At 38.1% G+C, this 26,994-nt stretch overlaps 1 protein-coding gene across 1 annotated transcript in view; it reads right to left on the bottom strand.

Annotated features, from left to right (window-relative positions):
* Positions 1-537: 537 nt before the first annotated feature.
* Positions 538-26,994, bottom strand: part of loxl5a (lysyl oxidase-like 5a) — a 45,158-nt gene continuing 18,701 nt past the window's right edge. The window contains exons 3-8 of the mRNA XM_061976288.2: positions 23,364-23,472; positions 19,756-19,893; positions 5,146-5,302; positions 4,957-5,052; positions 2,856-2,971; positions 538-773 (exon numbers count right to left, since the gene is read on the bottom strand). Of these exons, the coding sequence (XP_061832272.2) occupies positions 767-773; positions 2,856-2,971; positions 4,957-5,052; positions 5,146-5,302; positions 19,756-19,893; positions 23,364-23,472 (623 nt within the window). The 3' untranslated portion in view covers positions 538-766. The remainder of the gene's footprint in view (positions 774-2,855; positions 2,972-4,956; positions 5,053-5,145; positions 5,303-19,755; positions 19,894-23,363; positions 23,473-26,994) is intronic.

Below are 26,994 nucleotides of genomic sequence, written 5' to 3' on the forward strand. Positions count from 1 at the left end.
TCTTTTGGCATTTAGATGTATATTTAGGGCGAAGGGTGAGACTTTAACTGAGTGTGTCAGCTCCATGCGTTCTCCTCATGAGCGAAATTGAACTCTGTCTCTGACTGATTCCTTGCTTCTTGTCCTGTTGAATAGATAGTTCGGTGCTTGGACCTGACAGGGGGTGTGGCTCAGCGTGTAGAGCGGCTCTAAACAAATATAAGGTATTTATTTATAGCAAGTCACCCTCTTGCTCCGGGTGTCACCCACACTGATGTAACTGTGACTCGTCACCACCAAGCTTCCATGTATAGCTTTCCCAATAATGTGCTGTAAAGGTAAAATGGCCATTAAGTTGTCATTGTGACACAAAGAGACTTTTGTAAAGGTCGGGGTTGGCATGTCGAGGTCCCCCTCCAGGGACTTCAAATATGTGACGGGTGTTGTTGAAAAAGCTCAACTATGTGGCGTGTGTAGACCTTCTGGATGCCTGAAATGAATCTGTCACTTTAAAAAAAAAGGCCCAAAAGAACAATGGCGTGACTTTCATTTAAATTCTTTATTAAATAATAGCAGTTCATACATTAAAATGCACTTCTATAAATATAAATTGTGTCAAAGAAAACCTTAAAAAAATAATTAAATATTACATGCAAAATTAGTCTTCCATTCACTCACAAATTAAGTCATGTGCTGGTCCAACAGCAAAAATACACACTTTTCTTCTTCACGTACACAAATCAGGTCACTATGTCTGCAGCATGAAGATCAGGTGAGCTCCTTCAGGTCAGCTCCTGTTGCAAGAAGACAAAAACAGCAGTGGAAGTTGGCCATGACAAGAAGACAAAAACAGCAGTGGAAGTTGACCATGACAAGAAGACAAAAACAGCAGTGGAAGTTGACCATGACAAGAAGACAAAACAGCAGTGGAAGTTGACCATGACAAGAGGACAAAAACAGCAGTGGAAGTTGACCATGACAAGAAGACAAAAACAGCGGTGGAAGTTGACCATGACAAGAAGACAAAAACAGCAGTGGAAGTTGACCATGACAAGAGGACAAAAACAGCAGTGGAAGTTGACCATGACAAGAAGACAAAAACAGCAGTGGAAGTTGACCATGACAAGAAGACACAAACAGCAGTGGAAGTTGACCATGACAAGAAGACAAAAAACAGCACTGGAAGTTGACCATGACAAGAAGACAAAAACAGCAGTGGAAGTTGACCATGACAAGAAGACAAAAACAGCAGTGGAAGTTGACCATGACAAGAAGACAAAAGCAGCAGTGGAAGTTGACCGTGACAAGAAGACAAAAACAGCAGTGTAAGTTGACCATGACAAGAAGACAAAAACAGCAGTGGAAGTTGACCATGACAAGAAGACAAAAACAGCAGTGGAAGTTGACCATGACAAGAAGACAAAAACAGCAGTGGAAGTTGACCATGACAAGAAGACAAAAACAGCAGTGGAAGTTGACCATGACAAGAAGACAAACACAGCAGTGGAAGTTGACCATGACAAGAGGACAAAAACAGCAGTGGAAGTTGACCATGACAAGAAGACAAAAACAGCAGTGGAAGTTGACCATGACAAGAAGACAAACACAGCAGTGGAAGTTGCCCATGACAAGAAGACAAAAAACAGCAGTGGAAGTTGACCATGACAAGAAGACAAAAACAGCAGTGGAAGTTGACCATGACAAGAAGACAAAAACAGCAGTGGAAGTTGACCATGCCAAGAAGACAAAAACAGCAGTGGAAGTTGGCCATGACAAGAAGACAAAAACAGCAGTGGAAGTTGACCATGACAAGAGGACAAAAACAGCAGTGGAAGTTGGCCATGACAAGAAGACAAAAACAGCAGTGGAAGTTGGCCATGACAAGAAGACACAAACAGCAGTGGAAGTTGACCGTGACAACAAGACAAAAACAGCAGTGGAAGTAGACCATGACAAGAAGACAAAAACAGCGGTGGAAGTTGACCATGACAAGAAGACAAAAACAGCAGTGGCAGTTAGTTGACCATGACAAGAAGACAAAAACAGCAGTGGAAGTTGACCATGACAAGAAGACAAAAACAGCAGTGGAAGTTGACCATAACAAGAAGACAAAAACAGCGGTGGAAGTTGACCATGACAAGAAGACAAAAACAGCAGTGGAAGTTGACCATGACAAGAAGACAAAAACAGCAGTGGAAGTTGACCATGACAAGAAGGCAAAAACAGCAGTGGAAGTTGACCATGACAAGAAGACAAAAACAGCAGTGGAAGTTGACCATGACAAGAGGACAAAAACAGCAGTGGAAGTTGGCCATGACAAGAAGACAAAAACAGCAGTGGAAGTTGACCATGACGAGGCCTGGGTGTCGCATACAGCTCCAATGACTGAACACGCAGCAATGTGCATGCCAGACCACTAGATGGCGATGACTTGTAATTAGTCTGCTCTTCAAACGCTGCATTGGTCAAAACACGCACCAGGCGTGAGCTTTCATCTCCCTCACAAATACACCACCAGGCGGCGCTGTTCTTTTACCCCAAAATGTAAGTAAGTCACTTTTCAATTCAATGAATCCAATTGACTTGAAATTTCTCACACGACTAAACGTTTTTCTTGAAACACCTCCTGTAACTTTAGGGTGTTTTTTTTTTGGTCATTCGCCACAAAATGTGGTAGACATCTTTAGGAGACAGATGCATGTTTTGGACTGTAACCTACTAGTGTCCACTTTAACTTACCAGTGTAAGTGTTGCGACTGTAACCTACTAGTGTCCACTTTAACTTTGTTTTTTTTTACAGACAGGTCTTGTCTGTGAAAAAATGTCAATTAAAAAATGCCAATATGAATTCAAAAGCAATTAAAATGCCACCTTACTTGGTAACTTTGCAGTTGCTGGCTTGCACATGGTTTCCTGTGTACCGGATGTCACACTGGGCCACGTTGTTGGAGAAATCTGACTCCTGAACCAGCTGATTTGGGTTCACTGTCACCTGAGAAATATGCAACAAAAAATAATAATAATAAATTGTTGAGAGCATGAAAGAAATTATCAAGAAACTAGAGATGCGCGGATAGGCAATTTATTTCATCCGCAACCGCGTCAGAAAGTCGTCAACCATCCGCCATCCACCCGATGTAACGTTTGATCAGAACTGCACCCGCCCGCCATCCGCCCGTTGTTATATATCTAATATTAATTTAAAAAAAAAAAAAAAGGGTGAAAACTACGCGAATTGCACCTTGTGCAGACAAGATTTTTCGATCGGACACGGAGGAATTAGCGATGTAAAAGACCACGTTGGGACAAAAAAACACAAGTCTAATGCCGTTGCTAGCGATACAAGTGGAAAACTTTCAACGTTTTTAGTCGCCCAAACAGATTCTTTGGATGTGATAAATGCCGAAGTTTTATTTACGGAGGCAATAATTGAGCATGGACTTCCAATCGCACTGGCTGATCACATGGGACAGTTAATAATGTAATGCAACCTTTAAAAATCATTACGCGGTGATCGCGATCCCAAAAATAAACTTTTCTTGCATGATAATGTCCAGAAAAATTCGCTTTATATTACTATAGAGTCCTTTTAACGAATGAGTTTGATGGTTTATCACAAACCTTAAATGAAAGAAGTCCTTTGTTCTCCTGCACCATGCATGCGCTTTGGCCTTGCTTCGTGTTTGGTGCGCAATCCTGTCGGCTGTATTTCACAGCACGACATACTGTTAAAAGTGTTTATACTGTTTATACTTTCAATTAACAAATTGAAGTCTTGTGAAAGGTTGACAGGATAACTGGCATTAACCTACTCAGTGGCCTAGTGGTTAGAGTGTCCGCCCTGAGATCGGTAGGTTGTGAGTTCAAACCCCGGCCGAGTCATACCAAAGACTATAAAAAATGGGACCCATTACCTCCCTGCTTGGCACTCAGCATCAAGGGTTGGAATTGGGGGTTAAATCACCAAAATGATTCCCGGGCGCGGCCACCGCTGCTGCCCACTGCTCCCCTCACCTCCCAGGGGGTGATCAAGGGTGATGGGTCAAATGCAGAGAATAATCTCGCCACACCTAGTGTGTGTGTGACAATCATTGGTACTTTAACTTTACTTTTAACTGTCAAAATAATTTCAAACTATTGAAGTTAGCTTACAGAATAAACATGTCAATCAACCCATATGATTTTTGCTGTCATATTTTTGTTTTGAAAAGTCACTGTGACTGATAGAAAAGTGATGGTTTTAGCAACATTTTAACCTGTCTGAATGCTAATAATCATTTTGCGTCGGGGGGGCGAAGCCCTGAACCCTCCACCAGGACTTTGTCCTGGACCTACCGGGGCCTGCGGCCCTTGGACCCTGGCTACTAGGTTTTTCTGATTTAAAAGTTGGCAGGTATGGTGAGGTTATAAAGCTTTTGCCTGTTAAAGAAAGGAGACTGATCCAATGCAGCACAGACTTGCGCGTGCCACGCTGTCACGACCCAGACGCACACCAGTGCGCAATCATATGGGAGCCGCGCTGAGCGCACCTCCAAGCGCGTCTCGCTGCCGGCGACGGCCGGGTATGGGCCCGACGCTCCAGCGCCATCCATTTTCAGGGCTAGTTGATTCGGCAGGTGGGTTGTTACACACTCCTTAGCGGGTTCCGACTTCCATGGCCACCGTCCTGCTCTCTATATCAACCAGGGTGAGCCCCACCCCTTTCGTTTTTCGTATGTGAGTAACAACATTTAACTATGTATATATATTTACCAATTGGTTTAACTGCCACCCGCAAAAAAAAAAAAAAAAAAAAAAAAAAAAAAATCTAATTAATCCGCCCGACCCGACCCGCGAGCGGATAAAATCTTATTTTTTTTTATTTCATCCGCCCGATCCGCGGATAATCCGCGGACTCCGCGCATCTCTACAAGAAACACAAGCACTTCCCTCAGCTGTGTCAGCGTGCGGTCATCTAATAATCCACCTTTGCCGTACCTGCAGTGTGTAGTTCCCCGGTGGCACGTCGGTGATGTCGATCCACTGGCAGTCGATGTTGGCGTGGTAGGTATCGTAGCAACTAGGACTCAGACCCTGATGGGTTAAAAAAAAAACAAAAAAAAACATCCTACATGACCCCCGTATCGCAGGCAAAGTACAAATCCACGTAGTCGTTCCAGAACAGACCTGTGTGTGAGCGGTGCACGCAAAGCGTCTTCGTACGCCGCGGTCACATGACGTGTCCTCCAGGCAGAAGCTGGCCTTGTGTCCCTCGGACACTTTGCGTCCGGTGGAGGGATCCAGCAGCTCGTAGTTGCTGAAGGCCTCCATGCTGTGGTAGTGCCTTCACACGGGCACATCAATCACTCTCATCAATATTGTACAAAAGCAGTGACGTTGTCACGTTGTGTAAATGGTCAATAAAAAGAGAATACAACAAATCCCTTTCAACTTACAGGTAAAAGCCAGTAAATTAGAATATTTTGAAAAACTTGATTTATTTCAGTAATTGCATTCAAAAGGTGTAACTTGTACATTATATTTATTCATTGCACACAGACTGATGCATTCAAATGTTTATTTCATTTAATTTTGATGATTTGAAGTGGCAACAAATGAAAATCCAAAATTCCGTGTGTCACAAAATTAGAATATTACTTAAGGCTAATACAAAAAAGGGATTTTTAGAAATGTTGGCCAACTGAAAAGTATGAAAATGAAAAATATGAGCATGTACAATACTCAATACTTGGTTGGAGCTCCTTTTGCCTCAATTACTGCGTTAATGCGGCGTGGCATGGAGTCGATGAGTTTCTGGCACTGCTCAGGTGTTATGAGAGCCCAGGTTGCTCTGATAGTGGCCTTCAACTCTTCTGCGTTTTTGGGTCTGGCATTCTGCATCTTCCTTTTCACAATACCCCACAGATTTTCTATGGGGCTAAGGTCAGGGGAGTTGGCGGGCCAATTTAGAACAGAAATACCATGGTCCGTAAACCAGGCACGGGTAGATTTTGCGCTGTGTGCAGGCGCCAAGTCCTGTTGGAACTTGAAATCTCCATCTCCATAGAGCAGGTCAGCAGCAGGAAGCATGAAGTGCTCTAAAACTTGCTGGTAGACGGCTGCGTTGACCCTGGATCTCAGGAAACAGAGTGGACCGACACCAGCAGATGACATGACACCCCAAACCATCACCCAGCCATGCAAATTTTGCATTTCCTTTGGAAATCGAGGTCCCAGAGTCTGGAGGAAGACAGGAGAGGCACAGGATCCACGTTGCCTGAAGTCTAGTGTAAAGTTTCCACCATCAGTGATGGTTTGGGGTGCCATGTCATCTGCTGGTGTCGGTCCACTCTGTTTCCTGAGATCCAGGGTCAACGCAGCCGTCTACCAGCAAGTTTTAGAGCACTTCATGCTTCCTGCTGCTGACCTGCTCTATGGAGATGGAGATTTCAAGTTCCAACAGGACTTGGCGCCTGCACACAGCGCAAAATCTACCCGTGCCTGGTTTACGGACCATGGTATTTCTGTTCTAAATTGGCCCGCCAACTCCCCTGACCTTAGCCCCATAGAAAATCTGTGGGGTATTGTGAAAAGGAAGATGCAGAATGCCAGACCCAAAAACGCAGAAGAGTTGAAGGCCACTATCAGAGCAACCTGGGCTCTCATAACACCTGAGCAGTGCCAGAAACTCATCGACTCCATGCCACGCCGCATTAACGCAGTAATTGAGGCAAAAGGAGCTCCAACCAAGTATTGAGTATTGTACATGCTCATATTTTTCATTTTCATACTTTTCAGTTGGCCAACATTTCTAAAAATCCCTTTTTTGTATTAGCCTTAAGTAATATTCTAATTTTGTGACACACGGAATTTTGGATTTTCATTTGTTGCCACCTCAAATCATCAAAATTAAATGAAATAAACATTTGAATGCATCAGTCTGTGTGCAATGAATAAATATAATGTACAAGTTACACCTTTTGAATGCAATTACTGAAATAAATCAAGTTTTTCAAAATATTCTAATTTACTGGCTTTTACCTGTATATTCAATTGAATAGACTGCAAAGACAAGATATTTAATATTCGAACGGAGAAACTTAATTTTTTTTTTTTCTGGGTGTTGTTGATAAATGGCTGGAAGCGAGTAGCGAGGGAAGCATAATGAATTTATTGGCATTTATTAATGTGTTTACTTTGTAAATAGGTAAACTCTAGTGATGTGTCCGTTAACACCGATGCTTCGGCGCATGCGTCGAGCTCATAGAGCGAAACCCTGTGTCGGTGCGCGTACCGCTTTTAGAAAGTCACGTGACCGATCATGAGCTGTTTTGGTAACGTGACCGATACGCCAACTGTGTCGCCTCCTCTGTGCCCTGTGAGCGGCTCTTTTCTACAGCCGGAGAAATAATAACTAAGAAGAGAAATCGTCTAAAATGTAATACGTCAGAAAAACTTTCTTTTTTTTTTTTATAAAAATGTGTAAAAAAATTAAATTAAAACAATTCCCAGTCCACAATCATCCACAACACGTTCTCTTAGATTTCCATGTTATGATACATGTTCACATTATTTATTGACTGTATCTAAAAAGGATAAAAATATATTTGTATTTAAATGAAGATATGAAATAATCCTAAATGAAATACAATGACTTGGTTTATATTATTGTATATACTAGGGCAGGGGTCACCAACGCGGTGCCCGCGGTCACCAGGTAGCCCGTAAGGACCAGATCAGTCGCCCGCTGGCCTGTTCTAAAAATAGCTCAAAGAGCAGCACTTACCAGTGAGCTGCCTCTATTTTTTAAATGTTATTTATTTACTAGCAAGCTGGTCTCGCTTTGCTCCACATTTTTCATTCTAAAAGAGACAAAACTCAAATAGAATTTGAAAATCCAAGAAAATATTTTAAAGACTTGGTCTTCACTTGGAATAAGCGGTAGAAAAATGGATGGATGGATGGGTCTTCACTTGTTTGAATAAATTCATTTATTTTTTACTTTGCTTCTTATTACTTTTAGAAATACAATTTTAGAGAAAAAAATACAACCTTAAAAATTATTTTAGGATTTTTAAACAAATATACCTTTTTACCTTTTAAATTTCTTCCTCCTCTTTCCTGACAATTTAAATCAATGTTCAAGTATTTTTTTTTTTAAATTATTGTAAAGAATAATAAATATTTTAGCTTCTGTTTTTTCGACGAAGAATATTTGTGAAATATTTCTTCAAACTTACTATGATTAAAATTCAAAAAAATTATTCTGGCAAATCTAGAAAATCTGTAGAATCAAATTTAAATCTTATTTCAAAGTATTTGGAATTTCTTTTAAAATTTTTGTTCTGGAAAATCTAGAAGAAATACTGATTTGTCTTTGTTAGAAATATAGCTTGGTCCAATTTGTTAAATATTCTAACAAAGTGCAGATTGGATTTTAACCAATTTAAAACATGTCATCAAAGTTCTAAAATGTATCTTAATCAGGAAAAATGACTAATGATGTTCCATAAATTATTTTTTAAATTTTTTCAAAAAGATTCAAATTAGCTAGTTTTTCTCTTCTTTTTGTCGGTTGAATTTTGAATTTTAAAGAGTCGAAATTGAAGATAAACTTGTTCAAACTGCTCCCACAGTGGACTCTTTTAAGTCTCGTCTTAAGACCCACTTTTATTCTTTGGCACTTTCAAGTGTGAATTTTATTCTTGTAAGATTACAATTTTTATATATTTTTTGCTGTAAATTCCCATTTTTATTCTCATACACAGTGGAACCAGATTGAGTCTGTCCCGCTTATGTTGACAAATGTTTTTCTTTTAATTGTTCCTAACTAAGTGTGGACTTTATTCTTATGTGGGCTCTGTACCGAGGATGTCGTTGTGGCTTGTGCAGCCCTTTGAGACACTTGTGATTTAGGGCTATATAAATAAACATTGATTGATTGATTGTAAAATTATAATTTGTCTATATGTTTTGCTGTAAATTTACATTTTTTTTCTCATTTATAGTGGAACCATTTTGAGTCTGACCCGCTTATGTTGACAAATGTTTTCGTTACGTTTGTTCCTCCTCAAATGTGGACTTTATTCTCGTAAGATTACAATTTTTGTATATTTTTTGCTGTAAAGTTAAAAAATGTTCTAGTGTACAGTGGAACCATTTTGAGTCTGACCCGCTTATGTTGACAATTTTTTTGGTTATGTTTGTTCCCCATCAAATGTGGACTTTATTCTCGTAAGATTACAATTTGTATGTATTTTTTGCTGTAAATTTACATTTTTATTCTCATAAACAGTGGAACCAGATTGAGTTTGACCCGCTTATGTCGACAAAGTTTTTCTTCTATTTGTTCCTCATCAAGTGTGAATTTTATTCTCGTAAGATTACATTTTTTGTATATGTTTTGCTGTAAATTTACATTTTTATTCTCATAAACAGTGGAACCAGATTGAGTCTGACCCGCTTATGTTGACAAATGTTTTTCTTCTATTTGTTCCTCGTCAAATGTGGACTTTATTTTCATAAGATTACAATTTGTATATATTTTTTGCTGTAAATTTACATTTTTATTCTCATGCACAGTGGAACCCAATTGAGTCTGTTCCGCTTATGTTGATAAATGTTTTTCTTCCATTTGTTCCTCATCAAAAGTGGACTTTATTCTTGTAAGATGACAATTTTAATATTTTTTGCTGTAAAGTTACATATTTATTCTAGTGTACAGTGGAACCATTTTGAGTCTGTCCCGCTTATGTTGACACAGTTTTTCTTTTATTTGTTCCTCATCAAGTGTGAATTTTATTCTCGTAAGATTACATTTTTTGTATATGTTTTGCTGTAAATTTACATTTTTATTCTCATAAACAGTGGAACCAGATTGAGTTTGACCCGCTTATGTCGACAAAGTTTTTCTTCTATTTGTTCCTCATCAAGTGTGAATTTTGTTTTCGTAAGATTACATTTTTTGTATATGTTTTGCTGTAAATTTACATTTTAATTCCCATTTATAGTGGAACCATATTGAGTCTGACCCGCTTATGTCAACAAATGTTTTTTTTTCTATTTGTTCCTCATCAAATGTGGACTTTATTCTCATAAGATTACAATTTGTATATATTTTTTGCTGTAAATTTAAATTTTTATTCTCATACACAGTGGAACCCGATTGAGTCCGTTCCGCTTATGTTGATAAATGTTTTTCTTCCATTTGTTCCTCATCAAAAGTGGACTTTATTCTTGTAAGATGACAATTTCAATATTTTTTGCTGTAAAGTTACATTTGTATTCTAGTGTACAGTGGAACCATTTTGAGTATGTCCCGCTTATGTTGACACAGTTTTTCTTCTATTTGTTCCTCATCAAGTGTGAATTTTATTCTCGTAAGATTACATTTTTTGTATATGTTTTGCTGTAAATTTACATTTTTATTCTCATAAACAGTGGAACCAGATTGAGTTTGACCCGCTTATGTCAACAAATGTTTTTCTTCTATTTGTTCCTCATCAAATGTGGACTTTATTCTCATAAGATTACAATTTGTATATATTTTTTGCTGTAAATTTAAATTTTTATTCTCATACACAGTGGAACCAGATTGAGTCTGTTCCGCTTATGTTGATAAATGTTTTTCTTCCATTTGTTCCTCATCAAAAGTGGACTTTATTCTTGTAAGATGACAATTTTAATATTTTTTGCTGTAAAGTTACATTTTTATTCTAGTGTACAGTGGAACCATTTTGAGTCTGTCCCGCTTATGTTGACACAGTTTTTCTTTTATTTGTTCCTCATCAAGTGTGAATTTTATTCTTATAAGATTACAATTTTTATATATTTTTTTCTGTAAATTTAAATTTTTATTTTCATATACAGTGGAACCAGATTGAGTCTGTCCTGCTTATGTTGACACAGTTATTCTTGTATTTGTTCCTCATCAAGTGTGAATTTTATTCTTGTAAGATTACAATTTTTATATATTTTTTTGCGGTAAATTCCCATTTTTATTCTCATAAACAGTGGAACCAGATTGAGTCTGTCCCGCTTATGTTGACAAATGTTTTTCTTTTAATTGTTCCTAATCAAGTGTGGACTTTATTCTTGTAAAATTATAATTTGTCTATATGTTTTGCTGTAAATTTACATTTTTTTCTCATTTATAGTGGAACCATATTGAGTCTGACCCGCTTATGTTGACAAATTTTTTGGCTACGTTTGCTCCTCATCAAATGTGGAATTTATTCTCGTAAGATTACAATTTGTATGTATTTTTTGCTGTAAATTTACATTTTTATTCTCATACACTGTGGAACCGGATTGAGTCTGTCCCGCTTATGTTGACAAATGTTTTTCTTTTAATTGTTCCTCATCAAATGTGGACTTTATGCTCGTAAGTTTACAATTTTTATATATTTTTTTGCTGTAAATTCAAATTTTTATTCTATTACAAAGTGGAACCAGATTGAGTCTGTTCCGCTTATGTCAACAAATGTTTTTCTTACATTTTTCTTCTCATTAAATGTGAACTTTATTCTTGTAAGATTACAATTTTTATATATTTTTTGCTGTAAATTTACATTTGTATTCTCATTTATAGTGGAACCATATTGAGTCTGACCCGCTCTCTGTTGTCCTCTGTGTTTTAAATTTTTTTTTTTTTATTTACTATTTATTTATTGGTTTTACCCTTTAAAATAATTTTTAATCGTATTTATTTTATATTGGTTTTATATGTATTTATTTTTTGTTTTCATTCAGTCATTGGTGGAGCTAAGGATAATATTTGAATATTGTTTTTAATACACTGTAGCACTTTGAGGTTGTTTGCTCAATGTAAAGTGCTTTTTACAAATACAATCTATTATTATTTATTGTTATTACAGTTGGTCGCTACATCTGTAAGTGCAAGGTAAAACTCCACTATGCAAAGCCAAAGCCATTTATCAACAACACCCAGAAACGTCGCCGGCTCTCTAGCAACGGAGAGGACAACTTAAGCTGTACATCAAGCAAGAATGGGAAAGAATTCCACCCGAAAAGCTTCAAAACTTGGTCTCCTCAATTCCCAAACCTTTACTGAGTGTTGTTAAAAGGAAAGGCCATGTAACACAGTGGTGAACATGCCTTTTTTGCTCTCTCGCAACGGAGAGGACAACTTAAGCTGTACATCGAGCAAGAATGGGAAAGAATTCCACCCGAAAAGATTCAAAACTTTGTCTCCTCAATTCCCAAACCTTTACTGAGTGTTGTTAAAAGGAAAGGCCATGTAACACAGTGGTGAACATGCCTTTTTTGCTCTCTCGCAACGGAGAGGACAACTTAAGCTGTACATCGAGCAAGAATGGGAAAGAATTCCACCTGAAAAGATTCAAAACTTCGTCTCCTCAATTCCCAAACCTTTACTGAGTGTTGTTAAAAGGAAAGGCCATGTAACACAGTGGTGAACATGCCTTTTTTGCTCTCTCGCAACGGAGAGGACAACTTAAGCTGTACATCAAGCAAGAATGGGAAAGAATTCCACCCGAAAAGATTCAAAACTTGGTCTCCTCAATTCCCAAACCTTTACTGAGTGTTGTTAAAAGGAAAGGCCATGTTACACAGTGGTGAACATGCCTTTTTTGCTCTCTCGCAACGGAGAGGACAACTTAAGCTGTACATCAAGCAAGAATGGGAAAGAATTCCACCCGAAAAGATTCAAAACTTGGTCTCCTCAATTCCCAAACCTTTACTGAGCGTTGTTAAAAGGAAAGGCCATGTAACACAGTGGTGAACATGCCTTTTTTGCTCTCTCGCAACGGAGAGGACAACTTAAGCTGTACATCGAGCAAGAATGGGAAAGAATTCCACCCGAAAAGATTCAAAACTTGGTCTCCTCAGTTCCCAAACCTTTACTGAGTGTTGTTAAAAGGAAAGGCCATGTAGCACAGTGGTGAACATGCCTTTTTTGCTCTCTCGCAACGGAGAGGACAACTTAAGCTGTACATCGAGCAAGAATGGGAAAGAATTCCACCCGAAAAGATTCAAAACTTGGTCTCCTCAATTCCCAAACCTTTACTGAGTGTTGTTAAAAGGAAAGGCCATGTAACACAGTGGTGAACATGCCTTTTTTGCTCTCTCGCAACGGAGAGGACAACTTAAGCTGTACATCAAGCAAGAATGGGAAAGAATTCCACCCGAAAAGATTCAAAACTTGGTCTCCTCAGTTCCCAAACCTTTACTGAGTGTTGTTAAAAGGAAAGGCCATGTAACACAGTGGTGAACATGCCTTTTTTGCTCTCTCGCAATGGAGAGGACAACTTAAGCTGTACATCAAGCAAGAATGGGAAAGAATTCCACCCGAAAAGATTCAAAACTTGGTCTCCTCAATTCCCAAACCTTTACTGAGTGTTGTTAAAAGGAAAGGCCATGTAACACAGTGGTGAACATGCCTTTTTTGCTCTCTCGCAACGGAGAGGACAACTTAAGCTGTACATCAAGCAAGAATGGGAAAGAATTCCACCCGAAAAGATTCAAAACTTGGTCTCCTCAATTCCCAAACCTTTACTGAGTGTTGTTAAAAGGAAAGGCCATGTAACACAGTGGTGAACATGCCTTTTTTGCTCTCTCGCAACGGAGAGGACAACTTAAGCTGTACATCAAGCAAGAATGGGAAAGAATTCCACCCGAAAAGATTCAAAAATGTGTCTCCTCAATTCCCAAACCTTTACTGAGTGTTGTTAAAAGGAAAGGCCATGTAACACAGTGGTGAACATGCCTTTTTTGCTCTCTCGCAACGGAGAGGACAACTTAAGCCGTACATCGAGCAAGAATGGGAAAGAATTCCACCCGAAAAGATTCAAAACTTGGTCTCCTCAGTTCCCAAACCTTTACTGAGTGTTGTTAAAAGGAAAGGCCATGTAACACAGTGGTGAACATGCCTTTTTTGCTCTCTCGCAACGGAGAGGGCAACTTAAGCTGTACATCGAGCAAGAATGGGAAAGAATTCCACCCGAAAAGATTCAAAACTTGGTCTCCTCAATTCCCAAACCTTTACTGAGTGTTGTTAAAAGGAAAGGCCATGTAACACAGTGGTGAACATGCCCTTTTTGCTCTCTCGCAACAGAGAGGACAACTTAAGCTGTACATCGAGCAAGAATGGGAAAGAATTCCACCCGAAAAGATTCAAAACTTGGTCTCCTCAATTCCCAAACCTTTACTGAGTGTTGTTAAAAGGAAAGGCCATGTAGCACAGTGGTGAACATGCCTTTTTTTGCTCTCTCGCAACGGAGAGGACAACTTAAGCTGTACATCGAGCAAGAATGGGAAAGAATTCCACCCGAAAAGCTTCAAAACTTGGTCTCCTCAATTCCCAAACCTTTACTGAGTGTTGTTAAAAGGAAAGGCCATGTAACACAGTGGTGAACATGCCTTTTTTGCTCTCTCGCAACGGAGAGGACAACTTAAGCTGTACATCAAGCAAGAATGGGAAAGAATTCCACCCGAAAAGATTCAAAACTTGGTCTCCTCAATTCCCAAACCTTTACTGAGTGTTGTTAAAAGGAAAGGCCATGTAACACAGTGGTGAACATGCCTTTTTTGCTCTCTCGCAACGGAGAGGACAACTTAAGCTGTACATCAAGCAAGAATGGGAAAGAATTCCACCCAAAAAGATTCAAAACTTGGTCTCCTCAATTCCCAAACCTTTACTGAGTGTTGTTAAAAGGAAAGGCCATGTAACACAGTGGTGAACATGCCCTTTTTTGCTCTCTCGCAACGGAGAGGACAACTTAAGCTGTACATCAAGCAAGAATGGGAAAGAATTCCACCCGAAAAGATTCAAAACTTGGTCTCCTCAATTCCCAAACCTTTACTGAGTGTTGTTAAAAGGAAAGGCTATGTAACACAGTGGTGAACATGCCTTTTTTTGCTCTCTCGCAACGGAGAGGACAACTTAAGCTGTACATCAAGCAAGAATGGGAAAGAATTCCACCCGAAAAGATTCAAAACTTGGTCTCCTCAATTCTCAAACCTTTACTGAGTGTTGTTAAAAGGAAAGGCCATGTAACACAGTGGTGAACATGCCTTTTTTGCTCTCTCGCAACGGAGAGGACAACTTAAGCTGTACATCGAGCAAGAATGGGAAAGAATTCCACCCGAAAAGCTTCAAAACTTGGTCTCCTCAGTTCCCAAACCTTTACTGAGTGTTGTTAAAAGGAAAGGCCATGTAACACAGTGGTGAACATGCCTTTTTTGCTCTCTCGCAACGGAGAGGACAACTTAAGCTGTACATCGAGCAAGAATGGGAAAGAATTCCACCCGAAAAGATTCAAAACTTGGTCTCCTCAATTCCCAAACCTTTACTGAGTGTTGTTAAAAGGAAAGGCCATGTAACACAGTGGTGAACATGCCTTTTTTTGCTCTCTCGCAACGGAGAGGACAACTTAAGCTGTACATCGAGCAAGAATGGGAAAGAATTCCACCCGAAAAGATTCAAAACCTGGTCTCCTCAATTCCCAAACCTTTACTGAGTGTTGTTAAAAGGAAAGGCCATGTAACACAGTGGTGAACATGCCTTTTTTGCTCTCTCGCAACGGAGAGGACAACTTAAGCTGTACATCAAGCAAGAATGGGAAAGAATTCCACCCGAAAAGATTCAAAACTTGGTCTCCTCAATTCCCAAACCTTTACTGAGTGTTGTTAAAAGGAAAGGCCATGTAACACAGTGGTGAACATGCCTTTTTTGCTCTCTCGCAACGGAGAGGACAACTTAAGCCGTACATCGAGCAAGAATGGGAAAGAATTCCACCCGAAAAGATTCAAAACTTGGTCTCCTCAGTTCCCAAACCTTTACTGAGTGTTGTTAAAAGGAAAGGCCATGTAACACAGTGGTGAACATGCCTTTTTTGCTCTCTCGCAACAGAGAGGACAACTTAAGCCGTACATCGAGCAAGAATGGGAAAGAATTCCACCCGAAAAGATTCAAAACTTGGTCTCCTCAGTTCCCAAACCTTTACTGAGTGTTGTTAAAAGGAAAGGCCATGTAACACAGTGGTGAACATGCCTTTTTTTGCTCTCTCGCAACGGAGAGGACAACTTAAGCTGTACATCAAGCAAGAATGGGAAAGAATTCCACCCGAAAAGATTCAAAACTTGGTCTCCTCAATTCCCAAACCTTTACTGAGTGTTGTTAAAAGGAAAGGCCATGTAACACAGTGGTGAACATGCCTTTTTTGCTCTCTCGCAACGGAGAGAACAACTTAAGCTGTACATCGAGCAAGAATGGGAAAGAATTCCACCCGAAAAGATTCAAGTCTTGGTCTCCTCAATTCCCAAACCTTTACTGAGTGTTGTTAAAAGGAAAGGCCATGTAACACAGTGGTGAACATGCCTTTTTTGCTCTCTCGCAACGGAGAGGGCAACTTAAGCTGTACATCGAGCAAGAATGGGAAAGAATTCCACCCGAAAAGATACAAAACTTGGTCTCCTCAGTTCCCAAACCTTTACTGAGTATTGTTAAAAGGAAAGGCCATGTAACACAGTGGTGAACATGCCTTTTTTTGCTCTCTCGCAACGGAGAGGACAACTTAAGCTGTACATCGAGCAAGAATGGGAAAGAATTCCACCCGAAAAGATTCAAAACTTGGTCTCCTCAATTCCCAAACCTTTACTGAGTGTTGTTAAAAGGAAAGGCCATGTAACACAGTGGTGAACATGCCTTTCTTGCCCTCTCGCAACGGAGAGGACAACTTAAGCTGTACATCGAGCAAGAATGGGAAAGAATTCCACCCGAAAAGATTCAAAACTTGGTCTCCTCAATTCCCAAACCTTTACTGAGTGTTGTTAAAAGGAAAGGCCATGTAACACAGTGGTGAACATGCCTTTTTTGCTCTCTCGCAAGGGAGAGGACAACTTAAGCTGTACATCAAGCAAGAATGGGAAAGAATTCCACCCGAAAAGCTTCAAAACTTGGTCTCCTCAATTCCCAAACCTTTACTGAGTGTTGTTAAAAGGAAAGGCCATGTAACACAGTGGTGAACATGCCTTTTTTGCTCTCTCGCAACGGAGAGGACAACTTAAGCTGTACATCGAGCAAGAATGGGAAAGAATTCCACCCGAAAAGATTCAAAACTTGGTCTCCTCAATTCCCAAAGCTTTACTGAGTGTTGTTAAAAGGAAAGGCCATGTAACACAGTGGTGAACATGCCTTTTTTGCTCTCTCGCAACGGAGAGGACAACTTAAGCTGTACATCGAGCAAGAATGGGAAAGAATTCCACCCGAAAAGATTCAAAACTTGGTCTCCTCAATTCCCAAAGCTTTACTGAGTGTTGTTAAAAGGAAAGGCCATGTAACACAGTGGTGAACATGCCCTTTTTGCTCTCTCGCAACGGAGAGGACAACTTAAGCTGTACATCAAGCAAGAATGGGAAAGAATTCCACCCGAAAAGATTCAAAACTTGGTCTCCTCAATTCCCAAACCTTTACTGAGTGTTGTTAAAAGGAAAGGCCATGTAACACAGTGGTGAACATGCCTTTTTTGCTCTCTCGCAACGGAGAGGACAACTTAAGCTGTACATCAAGCAAGAATGGGAAAGAATTCCACCCGAAAAGATTCAAAACTTGGTCTCCTCAATTCTCAAACCTTTACTGAGTGTTGTTAAAAGGAAAGGCCATGTAACACAGTGGTGAACATGCCTTTTTTGCTCTCTCGCAACGGAGAGGACAACTTAAGCTGTACATCGAGCAAGAATGGGAAAGAATTCCACCCGAAAAGCTTCAAAACTTGGTCTCCTCAGTTCCCAAACCTTTACTGAGTGTTGTTAAAAGGAAAGGCCATGTAACACAGTGGTGAACATGCCTTTTTTGCTCTCTCGCAACAGAGAGGACAACTTAAGCTGTACATCAAGCAAGAATAGGAAATAATTCCATCTGAAAAGATTCAAAACTTGGTCTCCTCAATTCCCAAACCTTTACTGAGTGTTGTTAAAAGGAAAGGCCATGTAACACAGTGGTGAACATGCCTTTTTTGCTCTCTCGCAACGGAGAGGACAACTTAAGCCGTACATCAAGCAAGAATGGGAAAGAATTCCACCCGAAAAGATTCAAAACTTGGTCTCCTCAGTTCCCAAACCTTTACTGAGTGTTGTTAAAAGGAAAGGCCATGTAACACAGTGGTGAACATGCCTTTTTTTTCCCTCTCGCAACGGAGAGGACAACTTAAGCTGTACATCAAGCAAGAATGGGAAAGAATTCCACCCGAAAAGATTCAAAACTTGGTCTCCTCAATTCCCAAACCTTTACTGAGTGTTGTTAAAAGGAAAGGCCATGTAACACAGTGGTGAACATGCCTTTTTTTGCTCTCTCGCAACGGAGAGGACAACTTAAGCTGTACATCAAGCAAGAATGGGAAAGAATTCCACCCGAAAAGATTCAAAACTTGGTCTCCTCAATTCCCAAACCTTTACTGAGTGTTGTTAAAAGGAAAGGCCATGTAACACAGTGGTGAACATGCCCTTTTTGCTCTCTCGCAACGGAGAGGACAACTTAAGCTGTACATCAAGCAAGAATGGGAAAGAATTCCACCCGAAAAGATTCAAAACTTGGTCTCCTCAATTCCCAAACCTTTACTGAGTGTTGTTAAAAGGAAAGGCCATGTAACACAGTGGTGAACATGCCTTTTTTGCTCTCTCGCAACGGAGAGGACAACTTAAGCTGTACATCAAGCAAGAATGGGAAAGAATTCCACCCGAAAAGATTCAAAACTTGGTCTCCTCAATTCTCAAACCTTTACTGAGTGTTGTTAAAAGGAAAGGCCATGTAACACAGTGGTGAACATGCCTTTTTTGCTCTCTCGCAACGGAGAGGACAACTTAAGCTGTACATCGAGCAAGAATGGGAAAGAATTCCACCCGAAAAGCTTCAAAACTTGGTCTCCTCAGTTCCCAAACCTTTACTGAGTGTTGTTAAAAGGAAAGGCCATGTAACACAGTGGTGAACATGCCTTTTTTGCTCTCTCGCAACAGAGAGGACAACTTAAGCTGTACATCAAGCAAGAATAGGAAATAATTCCATCTGAAAAGATTCAAAACTTGGTCTCCTCAATTCCCAAACCTTTACTGAGTGTTGTTAAAAGGAAAGGCCATGTAACACAGTGGTGAACATGCCTTTTTTGCTCTCTCGCAACGGAGAGGACAACTTAAGCCGTACATCAAGCAAGAATGGGAAAGAATTCCACCCGAAAAGATTCAAAACTTGGTCTCCTCAGTTCCCAAACCTTTACTGAGTGTTGTTAAAAGGAAAGGCCATGTAACACAGTGGTGAACATGCCTTTTTTTTCCCTCTCGCAACGGAGAGGACAACTTAAGCTGTACATCAAGCAAGAATGGGAAAGAATTCCACCCGAAAAGATTCAAAACTTGGTCTCCTCAATTCCCAAACCTTTACTGAGTGTTGTTAAAAGGAAAGGCCATGTAACACAGTGGTGAACATGCCTTTTTTTGCTCTCTCGCAACGGAGAGGACAACTTAAGCTGTACATCAAGCAAGAATGGGAAAGAATTCCACCCGAAAAGATTCAAAACTTGGTCTCCTCAATTCCCAAACCTTTACTGAGTGTTGTTAAAAGGAAAGGCCATGTAACACAGTGGTGAACATGCCTTTTTTGCAATGTGTGAACTTGAAATATCTTGTCTTTGCAGTCTATTCAGTTGAATATAAGTTGAAAAGGATTTGTTGTATTCTCTTTTTATTTACCATTTAGGCTTTGGTGCATCCATCAACAGCACATAAGATTAAGAAGTGTAAAAGTGAGGGAGAAAAGGATCTCACTGATGACAGCTGTGCCACTCCCACTGGTGTCTGGGCTTCATGGGGAGGAAGTCTGCTGTTCCTTGGTTCTTCACACGCTGGGGGAACCTCAGAAGAACCCTGTAGTCCAGCTCGCTCACGCCTGGCTGGTAGGCCGACCTGCGCCACACCAGACGTCACTCGGTAAATACAAGCGCTGAGAGCCAGCAGAGTCCTTCCGGAAGGATCCGCGGGTGCTACTGTCAAAAGTGATAAATGCTCCCGATGCCGCAGAACTCAACACGCTTCACTTCCTTTTTGCATTCATCTCACAAATCTTTTTATGTTCCTTGGCAAGGTGGCTCTTACGCATGTGCCGGCCCTGGGAAACAGGCCAGCACACTCCCTAGTGTGATACAACTCAAGGGAAAGTGATATTTTCCTGCCTAGATGAATCACGTTTGTGTTTATATTCAGTGTGATATCACTCTGGATGATGTCGATGTTTATATAGTCAGTGTGATATCACTCTGGATGACGTCGATGTTTATATAGTCAGTGTGATATCACTCTTGATGACGTCGATGTTTATATAGTCAGTGTGATATCACTCTGGATGATGTAGATGGTTATATATTCAGTGTGATATCACTCTGGATGACATCGATGTTTATATATTCAGTGTGATATCACTCTGGATGATGTCGATGTTTATATAGTCAGTGTGATATCACTCTGGATGATGTAGATGGTTATATATATTCAGTGTGATATCACTCTGAATGATGTAGATGTATATATAGTCAGTGTGATATCACTCTGGATGACGTAGATGTATATATATTCAGTGTGATATCACTCTGGATGATGTCGATGTTTATATAGTCCGTATGATATCACTCTGGATGATGTCGATGTTTATATAGTCAGTGTGATATCACTCTGGATGACATCGATGTTTATATAGTCAGTGTGATATCACTCTGGATGACATCGATGTTTATATAGTCAGTGTGATATCACTCTGGATGACGTCGATGTTTATATAGTCAGTGTGATATCACTCTGGATGATGTAGATGGTTATATAGTCAGTGTGATATCACTCTGGATGATGTAGATGGTTATATAGTCAGTGTGATATCACTCTGGATGACATCGATGTTTATATAGTCAGTGTGATATCACTCTGGATGATGTAGATGGTTATATATTCAGTGTGATATCACTCTGGATGACGTAGATGTATATATATATTCAGTGTGATATCACTCTGAATGACGTAGATGTATAAATATATTCAGTGTGATATCACTCTGGATGACGTAGATGTATATATATATATATATTCAGTGTGATATCACTCTGGATGACGTAAGTGTATATATATATTCAGTGTGATATCACTGGATGACGTAGATGTATAAATATATTCAGTGTGATATCACTCTGGATGACGTAGATGTATATATATATATATTCAGTGTGATATCACTCTGGATGACGTAGATGTATATATATATTCAGTGTGATATCACTCTGAATGACGCAGATGTATAAATATATTCAGTGTGATATCACTCTGGATGACGTAGATGTATATGTGTATATATATATATATATATATATATATATATATATATATATATATATTCAGTGTGATATCACTGGATGACGTAGATGTATAAATATATTCAGTGTGATATCACTCTGGATGACGTAGATGTATATATATTCAGTGTGATATCATTCTGAATGACATCGATGTATTATATTCAGGGTGATATCACACTGAATATATAACCATCTACATCATTCAGTGTGATATCACTCTGAATGATGTAGATGTATATATCTATATATTCAGTGTGATATCACTCTGGATGACGTAGATGGTTATATATTCAGTGTGATATCACTCTGGATGACGTAGATGTATGTATATATATATATATATATATATATATATATATATATATATATATATATATATATATATATATATATATATATATATATATATATATATATATATTCAGTGTGATATCACTGGATGACGTAGATGTATACATATATATATTCAGTGTGATATCACTCTGGATGACGTAGATGTATATATATTCAGTGTGATATCATTCTGAATGACATCGATGTATTATATTCGGGGCGATATCACACTGAATATATAACCATCTACATCATTCAGTGTGATATCACGCTGAATGATGTAGATGGTTATATATTCAGTGTGATATCACTCTGAATGATGTAGATTGTAGATGGTTATATATTCAGTGTGATATCACTCTGAATGATGTAGATTGTAGATGGTTATATATTCAGTGTGATATCACTCTGAATGATGTAGATTGTAGATGGTTATATATTCAGTGTGATATCACTCTGAATGATGTAGATGTATATATATATATTCAGTGTGATATCACTCTGGATGATGTAGATGTATATATATTCAGTGTGATATCATTCTGAATGACATCGATGTATTAAATTCAGTGTGATATCAATCTGAATAACGTTGATGTATATATATTCAGTGTGATATCACTCTGAATGACGTAGATGTACATATATTCAGTGTGATATCACTCTGAATGACATAGATGGTTCTTTATTCAGTATGATATCACTCTGAATGACATAGATGGTTCTTTATTCAGTGTGATATCACTCTGAATGATGTAGCTGTATATATATTCAGTGTGATATCACTCTGAATGACATAGATGGTTCTTTATTCAGTGTGATATCACTCTGAATGATGTAGCTGTATATATATTCAGTGTGATATCATTCTGAATGACATCGATATATATACATATATATGTTCTGTGTTTGCCAGCAAGGTTAAAATCAAGGTCAAAGCAAGGACGTGCAAATGTGTTGACAGGGGTCCAAGTTCCTCTATACCAGTGTTTAACCACAGGTCCCGGGGCCCCTGGTTGGGCCTTGAGGGCCTCCTCAAGGGCCGCTCAAAAATCGTGGTCTTAATGGGCCGCTGTAATACACTTGTCCACCACTGGTGGCAGTAATGACAATATCCAACAAAGAGAAGAAGTCTGGGGCACAAAAGTCATGGAGAAGTTTCTTAAGCGCAGAAATTATGACTAAATAATTAATTAATTAATAGTTAATAAACATTTACTGTATATTATTATTATCTATTTAGTTACAATGTATTTATTTGACTTTATTACATTTATTTTTCATCAGTTTTTAGGATTGCCTTCTTTTTCAGTATATTTGATCAGTATTTATTTTTGTAATCAGCCTGACCTAAGCCTTGGTAATAATATTCCTAATTAACACATGCTTTTAATATCATTTGACAAAACTGTTATTAGGTTACATATAACTATTGAGTAGGATTAAAATCAAGAGTAAGATTACTAATTCAGAGTTAATATTTGAGTGGGGCCCCGGGCCCCTCTGTAGTGGGGCCCCCGAGGTCAAAAAGGTTAAAAACCCCTGCTGTATACAACAGGAGCACTCCAGTGTTTTTGCGGGAAAGATTTTTGTCTAGCAAGTTTTGAACTGAAGCGGTATGGGGGGTCATACGGCTTTGGGCCCCTGGTCCCACAAGAAGGGTTCTCCGTGAAAAGGTAGCATGAGGAAAGTGGTGTGACTCACCTGGACAGGCAGTTCTCCTCGGCAGCACAGCGCAGAGCGTACATCTGCACTCTCTGGATGTAAGACGCAGCTTGGATGTAGTACGGGTCGGGGACCAAGTCCGGGAGACCTGCGGGGGGACCGTTTCAGAAGGTCACTACATTAGGTACACTTGGATGATTCTTGTTGTTGTGCAACACAAAAAAACTGCTAATTGTCGTCATCAATCCTGACTTCCTCATTTGGAGTAAAAACATCAGCACAAATTGTTTTTATTAATGAAGTTTTTTACACGTTGTGCTGGAATTTTATATTTACTAAGTTTTATTTTTGTAATTTTTTTTCAGGCAAATTGATGCACTTTAAAAAAACAATGTTAGTAAAGTTATTTTTTTTGTAAGTTGAGCCATATTTCATTTTTCTTCAATTTTAATAAGGATACGATGTTATGCAGAGGTGTACTTATTACAATTTTACAGACAAATAAAACGACTTATAGTGGAGGGGCCGATTTAATCTAATCTGTGTACTGAAAATCCAAGAAAGAAAGTGTCATGTTATTATTTTTAATAAAGGCTAAAACAAATACTTAAATATGATATCAACATGCTTATCAGTTTTGTGTTATTAGCATCAACTTTTTGAACATTTTCTCCTCGCATTATGACTTTTTTCCCCCTCATTTTAGTGTCCAAACTCTTTTGATTTGAGGGCTAAAAAAATGTACAACTGCCTGTAAAGTAACAATATGTATAGCCTATACATTTATATAGTCAGTGTGATATCACTCTGGATGACGTCGATGTTTATATAGTCAGTGTGATATCACTCTGGATGACGTCGATGTTTATATAGTCAGTGTGATATCACTCTGGATGACGTCGATGTTTATATAGTCAGTGTGATATCACTCTGGATGACATCGATGTTTATATAGTCAGTGTGATATCACTCTGGATAATGTAGATGGTTATATAGTCAGTGTGATATCACTCTGGATGACATCGATGTTTATATAGTCAGTGTGATATCACTCTGGATGACATTGATGTTTATATAGTCAGTGTGATATCACTCTGGATGACATCGATGTTTATATAGTCAGTGTGATATCACTCTGGATGACGTCGATGTTTATATAGTCAGTGTGATATCACTCTGGATGATGTAGATGGTTATATAGTCAGTGTGATATCACTCTGGATGACATCGATGTTTATATAGTCAGTGTGATATCACTCTGGATGACGTCGATGTTTATATAGTCAGTGTGATATCACTCTGGATGACATCGATGTTTATATAGTCAGTGTGATATCACTCTGGATGATGTAGATGGTTATATAGTCAGTGTGATATCACTCTGGATGACATCGATGTTTATATAGTCAGTGTGATATCACTCTGGATGACATTGATGTTTATATAGTCAGTGTGATATCACTCTGGATGACATCGATGTTTATATAGTCAGTGTGATATCACTCTGGATGACGTCGATGTTTATATAGTCAGTGTGATATCACTCTGGATGATGTAGATGTTTATATAGTCAGTGTGATATCACTCTGGATGATGTAGATGGTTATATAGTCAGTGTGATATCACTCTGGATGACATCGATGTTTATATAGTCAGTGTGATATCACTCTGGATGACGTCGATGTTTATATAGTCAGTGTGATATCACTCTGGATGACATTGATGTTTATATAGTCAGTGTGATATCACTCTGGATGACATCGATGTTTATATAGTCAGTGTGATATCACTCTGGATGACATCGATGTTTATATAGTCAGTGTGATATCACTCTGGATGACGTAGATTATATATATTCAGTGTGATATCACTCTGAATGATGTAGATGTATATATATATATATATATATATATATATATATATATATATTCAGTGTGATATCACTCTGAATGATGTAGATGTATATATATATATATATATATATATATATATATATATATTCAGTGTGATATCACTCTGAATGATGTAGATGTATATATATATATATATATATATATATATATATATATATATATTCAGTGTGATATCACTCTGAATGATGTAGATGTATATATATATATATATATATATATATATATATAGTCAGTGTGATATCACTCTGTATGACGTAGATGTATAAATATATTCAGTGTGATATCACTCTGGATGACGTAGATGTGTATATATATATATATATATATATATATATATATATATATATATATATATATATATATATATATATTCAGTGTGATATCACTCTGGATGACGTAGATGTATATATATATATATATATATATATATATATATATATATATATATATTCAGTGTGATATCACTCTGAATGATGTAGATGTATATATATATATATATATATATATAGTCAGTGTGATATCACTCTGGATGACGTAGATGTATAAATATATTCAGTGTGATATCACTCTGGATGACGTAGATGTATATATATGTATATATATATATATATAAATATATATATATATATATATATATATATATATATATATTCAGTGTGATATCACTGGATGACGTAGATGTATAAATATATTCAGTGTGATATCACTCTGAATGATGTAGATGTATATATATATATATATATATATATATATATATATAGTCAGTGTGATATCACTCTGGATGACGTAGATGTATAAATATATTCAGTGTGATATCACTCTGGATGACGTAGATGTATATATAAATATTCATGGTTGGTAATGGATTCAAATGGGTGTAATTTAGATTTTTTTTATGGTGTTTGGACGTTTTTATAATATTCACAAAGTTCAGTGAGCAGGTTGTGTTATGTGTGTTGACATTTTGTGTTGTTTTTTTTTTTTTGCGCCATGACTAGGGAAGGTTGTTTGGATTGGGTCCTATAAGTAAATGGTGTGCGTATTATAGCATTTCTTTCTCATTTGGGTGTCCACATTTTTTAATTTGGGTGCTGCATTGCGCAAAACGTTTTTTTTACAACTGCATGTCAAGTAACAATTATGAAATAGCCTATACATATATACTGTACAGTATGTATATACTATATTAATATATTGGATATTTAACTAATAATTAATTTAAATGGATGGATAATTATGTGAAAGTTGGACTCCTACCTTGTTTATTTCCGTGACGACCTCAAAGTTTTGTAATCAATCAGAAATATCAAGCAGCTAAACTGCGCCAAACATGGATAAGTGTGGAGATTTTTCCCATCATGCATTGTAATGGATTAGAATGGGTGTAATTTTGATTTTTTTTTTTTGCTTGGACATTTTTATAATATCTGCAAAATTCAGTGAGCAGATTGTGTTATGTGTGTTAACTTTTTGTGTTGGTTGCAGTATTTTTTTTTTTGCTCCATGACTAGGGAAGGTTGTTTGGATTGGGTCCTATAAGTAAATGTTGTGCTGATTTCACATCAACGCACAATTTATAATAATTGACCAGATTAACTTTTCTTTCTTGCTAAATATTTAAAAATCATTTAGAAACATCTCGCCTTTTTAAACTCATGAGGTCTGGCGAGCCACACTGAAGATGGCAGTAGTTATTAGCATCGACCTTTGAACGTTTTCTCCTCGCATTATGAATTTTTTTTCTCATTTTGGTGTCT

Source organism: Nerophis lumbriciformis, linkage group LG14, assembly GCF_033978685.3.
Source record: "Nerophis lumbriciformis linkage group LG14, RoL_Nlum_v2.1, whole genome shotgun sequence".
In the NCBI taxonomy this organism is placed as follows: domain Eukaryota; kingdom Metazoa; phylum Chordata; class Actinopteri; order Syngnathiformes; family Syngnathidae; genus Nerophis; species Nerophis lumbriciformis.